The 11,659-nt window shown below is 40.2% G+C and overlaps 1 protein-coding gene across 2 annotated transcripts in view; it reads left to right on the forward strand.

Moving 5' to 3' along the window:
• ARHGAP10 (Rho GTPase activating protein 10) overlaps nt 1–11,454 on the forward strand; it is a 168,744-nt gene extending 157,290 nt beyond the window's left edge. For both annotated transcript variants that reach the window (XM_056855461.1, XM_056855462.1), the window contains exon 23: nt 11,091–11,454. In XM_056855461.1, the coding sequence (XP_056711439.1) occupies nt 11,091–11,179 (89 nt within the window). In that variant the 3' untranslated portion in view covers nt 11,180–11,454. The remainder of the gene's footprint in view (nt 1–11,090) is intronic.
• The last annotated feature ends 205 nt before the right edge of the window (nt 11,455–11,659 follow it).

An 11,659-nucleotide genomic window follows, 5' to 3' on the forward strand; every position in this document is an offset into this window, starting at 1 on the left:
AAGAAAACATAGAAGTTTTCATATTTTCAATTGAGGAAAGCCAATAAACTCATGCCACTGAAAGCAGTTTTAAAAAATAATGTTCTGGGGAAAAGCATAATCTAAAAATGGCCCATCTCTCTCTAAGTGCACCTATCTGGCAATATTATGATTCCAAAAATACATATTGGGAAGGTTTCTCATGAACCTAATCTTTTCATCACCCAAATCCTGGCAAAATGTTCTTCTAAATTTTTAAACATGCCGAAGCAAGTAAGGAACCCATACCAGAGCTATTTTTTTCCGCACAAGTACAAAAAAAAACTGGGCACAGAGGGAGGGGATGGTATCATTTAATACATGTATCAAACCTGTTGTTCAAAAGCACAGAGGCAACACTTCACTGACCAAGACTTCACCGGAGTTTATTTCTCTTATTGCAGCTGCTTGGGAAAAAAAGGTTGGCCTGCCCACATTTGCCCTCTTGTGCGGGAGGAAAAAGGAGAACACCTGGCCTGCATTTTTTACCATTAAAAAACATGCCTGATATAGGTCCTTCCTGTCAAAAGTTCCCTTACAGGCAGATTGTGTCTGAGTCAGGTGTGATAAAAGAGGAATTAGCTAAATGTTTAGTCTCTTCAAAGTCTTCTAAAAGCAAATTTAATTTACTGTAAGGGTGGGGATTTCAGCAAGCCTGTGAAGAAACCCTTCTAGTCAAATCCATGCTCAGTTGAAGCTCATAGTTCACAACACAGGAATTCAGCAGGACGTTTTCAGGCATGTCATGCCTTGCGTCATCTTTCCTCCAAAGGGGAAAGAGAAATGCTGTAAATTTCCTTCTTTTTCTGATGAAACCACCTTAGGTCCTATTATAACGATACTTTAGAAGCACAAGAGCTGCTGCTTCCAAGTTTCTTCCACACCATTAAAGTCACAAATAGAATCTCCATTCCATGATATAAGCAGCTGGTATGGCTCTGAACCGTGCTCACAATACCTTCTGGATTAGGTGGCCATTGCCTCCAGTTCAAAACAAAAACTATGAGTTGCAAAAACTATGAGCTGTTTGGCACACTCAACTTACTCCTCCTGATTTTCTTAAAGTTGATCCACAAGCATTGGAATCAATCTGGGCATGGTTCCTCTGCACGTCTGTCCTCCCTCTACATTTTCATAGTTGTGGAGTCAGTTTATTTTCTTCTGCACTGCCTTAGATAATCAGAGGAGGCAATACACCAATAAACATTGGGGAAATCTCTCTTACAGGATTTTCGATGAAGGGTGCTGCCATCATCGGTGGCATCATAGCACACCCCCTTTTTATTTTTTGGCTTGCCTATATTGATATGGGAGGGAAGACTGCATGGTACAGCCCGATCTTATCAGATCTCAAAAGCTAAGTAGGGTCAATATTTGGAAGGGAGACCCCCAAGAAAGACTGTGCAGAGGAAGACAACAGCAAACCACCTCTGCTTTTCACTTGCCTTGAAAACCCCTTGCTGGGGGTCACCAAAGTCATCTGTGACTTGATGGCACTTTACACCCACACACATATTGATATATCGATATCATGGCTGCATTTTTTAAAAGGCACTAAAATAGCGATATCTCGATAAACTGCTGTGCTTGCTGATAGGCAAGTTCTCTGAATTCCCAGCTTTCATTTGGAAAACAAACAAACCCTTAAGTCTCTAGCCACTTCACTTGTGGCCTTTCCCCTTATATCTCTGTGAGGGAAGGGGCTAGAGAGATACCGATATTTTAGTGCTGTTTGGAAGAAAAAAAAAACTGAGGGGAGAGAGTGGTTTGATGATGACCACAATCCAGTCATTGAAAAGTGGGTTGGAGGTGTGTGGGAGTTGGCAGGACAAAGAAAACCGACAGGAATATTACACACAAGGAAGAAGGCGACTGAAAATTGGCTTCCAGAAAAATGCTGAGATTAAAGTGGTCTCAAAAGAAACAGGAAAAAACCCCAGAGAAACAAACAAACAAACAAACAAAACCTGAAGTAAAAGCTAAAGGCACAAAAATGTGTGTGGAAATCAGGGCAAACTGAAGCAATATGGGGCCAGAACTGATGGGGGGGGGGGGAACCCATGTGGAAATGCCTTATTTATGCAGCACATTTACATGAGACCTACTGCAACCATGCAGTAGGTTTTCCTGAATGCCAGAGTAACTTCCTAGAGAAAGTGATTTGCTCTACTCTGCTTTCCTGGATTTCTGAAGCATTCTTGGAGTTCAAGGGATAGAATGACCAGGGCCAGCATCAGCAATGGACAGGGCTGAGCACATGCTGAGGCCCATCTCTGGTATGAAATAATTGTGAGTTTTTTCCTCACACTGTAAACTTCAAACCACACTAAAGTGGAGAATGGCACCTTTATTACTCTATAGTGATGGATGCTCTCACCAAGGTTACAAGGGACAATTTGCTCATTCTGATGACACACACTCCCCCTTAGCATCAAATCGGTGGACCGGGAGAGGTTTTTGGAATTTCCGTATGTCACAGATACAACAGGAAAAGGTCTTGCAAGCATTATGTTGGAAGGGTGACAGAAATGTATAGATTGTTGGTGTCTAATATTTGTGACCAGTGCTTTGATTATAGTATCAAAGGAATGCAAATCATTCTTCTAGAATTGCCCTGCTAAATAAAACAAAAGATCCTTCTAGTTCAGCAACGCTGACCAAATTATCTACAGTGCTGACCGAATAATCCAAGAAATCATCAAAAGAAGATCATGTTGATGACTTCTGTTCCCCTGTTGTTTGTTCCTAGCATCTGGTACTCAAATATATTTCCCCTGAACTTGGGAGATTCTGGCTGTTTATAGGTACAGCTTCTGGTTATTGATAAACTGATCCTTTATGAGGGCAAGAGTCCAGTAGCACCTTGAAGACTAACAAAAATATTTTCTGGTAGGGTATGAGCTTTCATGAGCCACAGCTCAGCTCATACCCTACCAGAAAATATTTTTGTTAGTCTTCAAGGTGCTACTGGACTCTTGCCCTTTTTGACTACTGCAAACAGACTAACACGGCTACCCACTGTGAATGATCCTTTATGACTTTGTGTAATCCTCTTTGTAAGGGGTATGAACTAGTAGTGACAACTGATTCTGTAAGTTATGTCTTATGTGAAATACTTAATTTGTATTAATCCTGAACCCACTGCCAGTAAATTTCACTAAATGCCCTCATTCTAATGTTTTCTGTGAGAGAACAATTTCTCTCTACAGGGACTCCTCACACTATTAAATCTTAATATACTCAGTATTAGAAGAAGCTATGCTGCATGGACTTCCATGCCATGATGCTAATGTGAGAAGGGTCTCTTAGTTGCCCACTGCTATTACTCTGAGACCTCTTTTTTATATGTAGATGACTGGAATTCTATACTACACTCTCTAAACAGGTTTGTACCAAAGATGTACGGAATAATATATCTCATTCCTAACTTGGCCTCAAAGTGCTGATCAAAAAATTCAAACATTGGGACCAGGAACATGGCTGAGCCCTGTTCATCCTTTTTTAGAATCGGAGCTACCTTTCTGTGAGGTGTTGATATTGGGAGGATCCTTTAAGGATCAATGCTGCTTCTTTTCTTAGCCACCTCTCTTAACAATGGGGAAGAAGAGGCAATAGTTAAGCACTTCCAGGTCTGAATAACACAATGGCCATGGTAATTCCAAACAGAAATATTAATTATCAGAAAGAATAGCTCATTTTGTTACATATTTGCTACAAATTTATTTATTTTTGTTAAAATGCCACGCAGAATGGCTTATGGCTATAATTAATTCAACAATAAAGCTAGTTGAAAGAAGAGCTCAAGAGAAAAGCTGAAACACAGTATAAGACAGCAGCACAGCATGCCAATAAAAGCAGAAGCAGCATTTCCTATTAATCAATGTTAAAATCTTGGGTAAACAGGACTTGGCACCTCAGAGATAGAAGCGTTGCCAGGCAAACATGCCTGGGGAAGGAATTCCATATTTCCCACACAAAAGATTATCTCTGGCAGCTACAGATCTAACATCTGATGGTGGGGCCACCCTGAGATAGGTCTCACCTGGAGCTCTGAAGTAGATTCATATAGGGAGAGGCTTCCTTCAGGTATCTCAGCTCCAGACCATTAAGGGCTTTTATAGGTCAATACCCAGCACTTTGAATTGTGCCTGGAAACAAACTGGAAGCTAATGAAGTTATTTAAAGATAGCATTCCCCCCGGCAGGTATGTCTTGTTTTTCTCATCTGTCCTTTGTTGGTCCTTCAGAAATGCATCTTCTGCCTGCCTGCCTGCCTGCCTACCTCTTGGTGAATTTTGCCTGCGCTCAGACACCTCAAAAATTAATTCAAATTCATCACTCAGTTTCAATTCCCTGATGCCTTAATAAACCTTTAAATGAAGAATTAAGATAATAATACATCATTTCTGCTGCTTGACTAATAACTTTAACTATTGAAATGACAGTGCATCACTCAAATTGACATGCTACTAGTATCAACCATTAAAATAACTGTTGAATTAGTGTCTGACATGAGGTGCCACTGCCATTAGGAAGGATTTTATATATTTCTCTTCCCGCCTACCCTCGTTTTCTTTTTCTGATGACCCCATCCCTACTGTACACCCCCTGTCCGGTTTTGCTTTATTCCCCCTTTCTTTTACACTACTTTGAAGAAAAAGCCTCAGTCCTGGGATCCAGATCTGATCCTCTCCTCTATCTTGTCTGGGCTGCTTAAACCTGCTTCTTGGGCAGGTAGGATGTGGGCAGGGCTTGGCTTAATAGAAGGAGAATGGCAGAGCATGGAGAACAATATCTCTTCTTTTTTATTCTGTCATTGCCTCTCAAAGGGGAAACTTCCACTCAGCTTTGAGAAGATGTCCTTTCTACATAATACTGTATGGCATGTTAGGGCCTGGAGGCAAGTATTTGTATTTGAGAACTAATTGTGTTTGCATTTCAGGCTGTAAGTCTTCTAGCAAGACACCTGGAAACTATAGGCAGTTTCCAAAAGCCGTGTCCTTTCCTGTGTCCCCTCAAACCGTTTTAACAACCCTCATGCCCAATGTATTTATTTATTGTATTTAATACATTTATTAAGCACCTTCCTACCTTGCAGAACTTGAGGCGGCTTACAATGTAAATAAAACATCCATTATATTTAAAAAAAACATAAAAGACCACAATTTAAAATCTCCAATTAGGACTGCCAATAAATACAAACTAAATTAGTCCAGTGCAGTCCTAAACAAAACTGTCTTCAATTTAAATATTCTGCATGTTTATTACAAGTGATTAAAATGTCACCAGTAACAGATATGAATATGAGAGTGCTTTTGGTGCAAGAAACACACATGTTCTCCAACTATAACCGCACCAGCACCCCCATCACCATAGTATGTTTGCTTATAAAAATCTATATGATGCTCTGATTTAAATGGGAAAGCATTAATATTTCAGGGGATTGTTTTGAGAGCTGGTTGCATGAATACAAAAGCTGTTCTTCTACCCCATGCCCAGCTTGAGAAGTGGGGCTGGAAGAAAAAGTCCAAGAGGGTGAGAGTTCATGCAAAATGAACAGCATTCCTTCTAGTTCTTGGTTCCGACAGTATGGCTGATATCAACCCCCTCCCCCCAAAAATAGTTTATAACAAAAATAATGGAATAGCTGGTTTTAAGACAGTCACAGTGCATTCCTAAGGAGAGTTACTCCAGTCTCAGCCCATTCATTTCTTTTTTTTAAAGATATTTTATTAACATTTTCAAAAGAAAAGATAACAAACATATACATACACTTTCATTCAAACAATTTGCGCTTACTTCAGGAATCAATTTACATAAATATTGTTCTATTGTTATGATATTTACTTAAACATTACTAAACTTGTCTACGTTTGTGCTCTAAATTTATCTTTATCTATAATTTGATCAAAATATATGACTATTTCTATCTCTGTTAAATTTTTATTCTACACTTTCCAGTTAGCATATTCAAAATAGCATTCCCATTTCTTCTGTGAGTCATCAATCGTTCTTTCTTTCAGGATGTTGGTTAGTCTGGCCATCACCGCAAATTCTTCCATTTTTTGTTGCCACTTTTCCAAGTCCGGAACAGTCTCTTGTTTCCATGATGCTGCCAATACTATCCTTGCCGCAGTCGTGAGATATCCAAAAAGTTCTCTATGATTATTTTCCAGGTTCTCTGGTTCTAGCCCCAGTAACATAATTTCTGGGTTCATTGGGAATTTGATTTTAAGAATCTTTTGCATTTCTTGGTGAATCTGTATCCAATATTTTCCCCTGTTTTTACAAGTCCACCACAAATGAAAGTAGGTTCCGTCTTTATCTTTGCATTTCCAGCAGCGGCAATCATATGTTTTGTCTATCTTTTTAATATCCACTGGTGTGATGTACCATCTGAAAAATAGTTTGTACCAGATTTCTCGCAGATTATTGCTGTAAGCCCATTCATTTCAATGGACTTAAACTGGGGTAACTCTCACACTGTCAGTTTAAGATAGGTCCTCCAAAAACCCTTTAGCATCCCTTGAGAACATGCAGTAAGAGCTGCCCCCACACACCAGGAACTGTCCTTGCCCAAGGAAAAGAGGCCAAAAAGGCAATGAGGGAACAGAGTACTTGACAATACTTACCTTGGTTATCTCTTGAGTTAAAGTTTCGTCTTTTGTGTACATCCAATTGTAAATCTAGTTGATGAAGTTGGAGGAAATCTCGCAGACTCCTCCCATGTACAACTCCAATCAGGATATCCTTCAAAACTGGCTAATACAATATTACCTCTTCTCTGCAGTCTGAGGGCCAAAGGGGTTTCCAGTGGGTTTCCTTGCTCCCTGATCTGTACATTTCATTGCTGCAGCTGTCACAACCAAAATATCCACTGCCATGCATGTGGTAGAGAGTAGCTATAGTAGATAAGTGGAACTGCTCTACTTTGCATGGTGGAAGGTTCCAAATTCCATTGCTGGTACCTCCAATTAAAGCAGACTGTTCTAGTCCTCCTGAGAGAGCTGTCTCCTCAGACTTTAGAGAATAGTAAATGTGACTCAATGGAACCATCTGTCTTGCATATATATCCCCTTCTGAGAAAGGATGCAAAATATTAGGGGTAACTTGAAAGAAAACCAGAATTTAGAGGAGGGGTGTGGCAGAAACAGAACATGTGGTGAGACAAAATCAGACCCTCTTCCTTCTTGGCACTCCACAGCATCAAACCCCCAGGGTCTCCTAGACCCAGTGTAGTTGTGGACATACCCAGTAAAGCTGGCCAGCTGATCAATGACAGCTGGCATAATAACAGCCAGCTTTCTGACAATCAGCCTTTGCTCCACCCAAGAGGTGGGAAAGGGGTGCGACAGGCAACAGCTTGCTCCGAGACTGTTCTTGGTTTCTCGCAGGCTTTGGCCTGGAGCTTCTGGATTGAGAGTAGCCACTGGACATGCTCCAGGCCTGGTTACGGCCTTTAAAAGGTGACTAAGGAAGAACACAATAGCTCAGAAGAAAGTAGAACTAGGGGAAAGGAGGTGGAATAAGGTGATACTCAATCCCTTCCTCTTGCTGTTTGGCCTTCAAGGAAAGATGATTCAGTCAAATTGGACTCTAGAGTATGGTAAGTGTCACCAAGGACCCAACATTATGTTTTGTTGTCTGAATGAAAGGTGACTTTTATTCTCTTTGCACCACAACTGCTTTCTTTGAGGTACGTTTAGGATAGATATTCATAGGTTTAAAAATATACTGCCAGGAAATAGTGCAGTTCACTGAAGTAAGAGGATGTATTTATTTTTCCTCAGTAAAGCAACACTACACACGGAGGCCATTGATATTTGTTTTAAAATATGTTAATTTGAGGAAAGTTTTTATAGCTTGGTGAGTAGATCCTCGTTATGATGGTTGGTTTAAGAAAGTTAGATTGTTAAGGTTTATATCATTAGCCATGAAAGAGCTGACTTGTCATGTAAGGTGCTACAGTTTCATTCCCCAAACCGGAGATGTATTCCGGAGGTATCCCACAGACATCAAACAGGATTACTCCCTGCTTGCTCCCAAATTACCACTGTGCAACTAACTTTAGTGGGCCTAAAATAGCTTCTGTGATTAAAATGGAGGCCTAATAGACCTCACACAGTGTAAAGATTTCCGTTAACATGTCAGAAATGATGTACATAATGTTGCGTGGAGCAGTGGTTCCCAACCTTTTTTGGACCCGGGACCACTAGGACTTTTTTGTTCGGGGCAGGGACCCCAAGGTTCAAAATAAAAATTCCGAGAATTTGAAAATAAACTTTAATCATAACTGTTAGTTAAACATTAAACTTAGAATAATATTTGAATATATATTTTTATAATAGAGAACTTTTAATTGAAATTATTAATTTATTATGGGTTTATAACTTTGTTTCGCGGACCTTAATTTAGTTCTCGCGGACCCCTGGGGGTCCACGGACCCCTGGTTGGGAACCAGTGGCGTGGAGGCACCACAGTGCGGCATAGTGCTAGGTGTGCTTAAAGCCATTGATTTTATTCTCTGTGTGACTGCAGTGCTTCATTTTTTGTTCGTGTGCTGTTTTTTTTAAGCCCTCAATTTGTAAAACAGACCGATATCATTGTCTTTTTAGCCAGGGTTAGGCACAGATGTGGCATAATCATAGAGCTGCCAGAGGGGTTCAGGTCTTGACTGTGGAGCTGCAGGTTCCGTGCTGTCTTAATGGCAAACATCGGAGTAGAATATGCCGTGTGGTATTTCCACTAGTCCAAAACTGGTTCTGTATTGAACCACTTGGGGTACAATTTCATTTTATGCATAGGTCACTAACTACGTGCTTCAAACTGGTGACAATATGATAATTGATGGCAGGTGTGGGTGCCCCTTGACTATCTAGGAGCAGCAGGAGCAGCTCACCATGTTTTCCTTAGTCCTTATCTCCTACACATAACTGAAGTCAGTGCCTGTTTTCCCAATTTCTCTGGTTTCTCTTTCATCCCCTCCCTGTGTAGTCAGTCTCTGGTGTAGAATATTAAATCATAAACGTCTTTGAATAGGGGCCAGGTTGATGATACCATATAAATAAGAATAATGGTGATAAGAATAATGGTGATTTGGGAGAAAGTGTGAAATGGTCTGCTATAGCCTTCCTTGTTCTGAAACCAACCATGCAAAAACCACCAAGGCAGTCTTGTTCACCCACTATGTTTCTCTTGAAATCAAGGCTCAGCTAATTCACACAGCCACAGTCTTTCATCCCTAGGGTTGCCAACCTCCAGGTACTAGCTGACGATCTCTTGCTATTACAACTGATCTCCAGCCGATAGAGATCAGATCACCTTGACAAAATGGCCACGTTGGCAATTGAACTCTATGGCATTGAAGTCCCTCCCCTCCCCAAACCTCGCCTTCCTCAGGCTCCACCCCAAAAACCTCCTGTTGGTGGTGAAGAGGGACCTGCCAACCCTATTAATCCCTAATAGCTTTTTCTTGATGAAAATGAGTTGCCGGAGCACTCTGCCGTATGGTCAGTTCCTGCAGACAATTCTGAAACATTTTCAGTGGTGCATTGAACCAGAAGCTGAGATTGTGGGCAGTTGCCTTATCACCTGTATTTTACAACCCTCGTAACAGACAAACTCATGGTAATCCATGGGGTTTTGATACATTTATTATAGTCCATAAACAAAAGTCCCCCAGATAGTGGTATGAATTGACCCCCACTAGATCTCTCCCCAAAAAAAGTTAAATTGGCTTACAGTACTGTAAACTCTGGAGCCTAAACAGATGGTACTAAACAGTGTGTCATCATGCCATTAACAGAGATTCCAGTGAGCGTTAAGATGTATAGTCAGGCTTGTAACTTGAGTAAACGTATCAAATGTTTCCTATGTAATGCATGGCGCATCTTGGCAGTCTTAATATGCTTAAGCAGCTCCACAGCTTCTGTGAAGGAACATTTTGCAGACCATTTCGGGCGATGTCAGAGCATCCTGCTTAAAATGGATTTGTGCCCTATTATCATGCACTGAAAGTGATAAAAGGATAAATGGCATGCTAAATATTAACAGGAGTTGCTGTTAGAGAAGGCTATTTTTCTATGCATTCTTTTGGTAAACTTCAGCAAAACTTTCTATTATACGCTGCATTTATTTTTGACATTACAGAGATCCACTGAAACGGTATAGCTGATCATATGAATCTGTCATCTTGAAAATTTGCTTTAAATGTATGCATAAGCAGGGTTACCTTTTTAGCAATAGCATGAAAAAGTGCCAATGAAGTACAAAGATGACTGAAAATTGGTGAGTTTTCCTCCAAGTTGCTCTGAAGCTCCTCCTGTTGTAGTTGTATTCTGTAAAGTTGTTAAGAGAATATTTCCTTTACCTTGCAAAGTATCAGCTAATAGGGAGACAGCGAAGCTATGAACAAAGTCATTTATTATGCTGAGTTACTACAGGGTATTCTATCTGCATAAATAGCGTGAATTACCATATTTTGCAAATATCTTAATAATTTCAGTTTTTCCAACCTCATACAGTTAAGTGGTCAGTAAACCTGATGCATAGCTCTAAAGGGGATTAATGTACACAACAAGCTGTTGCACATGCAAGAGGCAATACTGCAATTCCAATTCTTGTAACACCGATCAGTCATAAAAGTCCTGTTTTCCCCCCTGCATGGGAAACCAATGTGAGGTGGTGTTGGGGGGGGGAGGTTGAAAAGCAAACAGCTAGCAGGGAAAGTGTTACACAGCCCTTATCCCTCAAAGTGAGGGGGGTGTATCTCAGTTAAGAGTCCAGCCTCCGGCAGGTGACTTGCATCAAGCAGAAAATTTGGCAGTAGGGAGAAAGAGACTTGTGCAACTACACAGGATGAATACTTTGGTTCTCAGGCAGCAGTGTAAAAACATGAGTTTGTTCAGAATACCTATCTGTCTGTGTTTGTTCTTCATGTAAAGTCGATGACGGTTGGAATGATTTGATGTGGTTGAAGATTTGTTGGGTCCTTTCATGAACTGAATTGATGTTCTATCATTGAGTGCTACTCTGAATAGCCAGTTAACTGAACTTTTTCTCTTTGTTCTGCAGTGCATTTGTCTCGAGAACCTGGCTGGCTAGAAGGAACTCTTAATGGGAAGAGAGGACTTATTCCACAGAACTATGTCCAGTTTCTTTAGTTCTCTGCATTTAATGTACAGACAGTGTACATGGTATCCATGGATTTTTGATACAGTTATTTCTCTTGGCTTAAAATGTTTTGTAATCAGTGAAGAACCTGACAATGAGATGAAGACCTTCATCTGTGTAAAAACCTAACACTTTGCCAAATTGGAATTATGCAGTTGGGATTCATGCAATTTTATAAGGGTGGGAAGGGTGTGTTAATTTTATAAACATGTAAAGAATAGTAACTATATATGTTTGCAAGATCGCTTGAATTTTAAAGCAAAGACTTGGTTGGTTTGTTAATCAGCCATTAGTTAAAAGGAGATTGTTAAAAATGTTCTATCTGTCCTTGTATTCTTAAAAAGCTTGAGATATTTGAAACTTTCTCTAGTTACAAACAAAAGTCACTAAACTCTTAGGGAAGGCCACGTACATTGACAATCCATTAATGATTTAAATGGTGAAATTGTAATTATTTCAACAGGAGGAGT

This window comes from Euleptes europaea, chromosome 9 (genome assembly GCF_029931775.1).
Source record: "Euleptes europaea isolate rEulEur1 chromosome 9, rEulEur1.hap1, whole genome shotgun sequence".
NCBI classification, from domain to species: Eukaryota; Metazoa; Chordata; class Lepidosauria; order Squamata; family Sphaerodactylidae; genus Euleptes; species Euleptes europaea.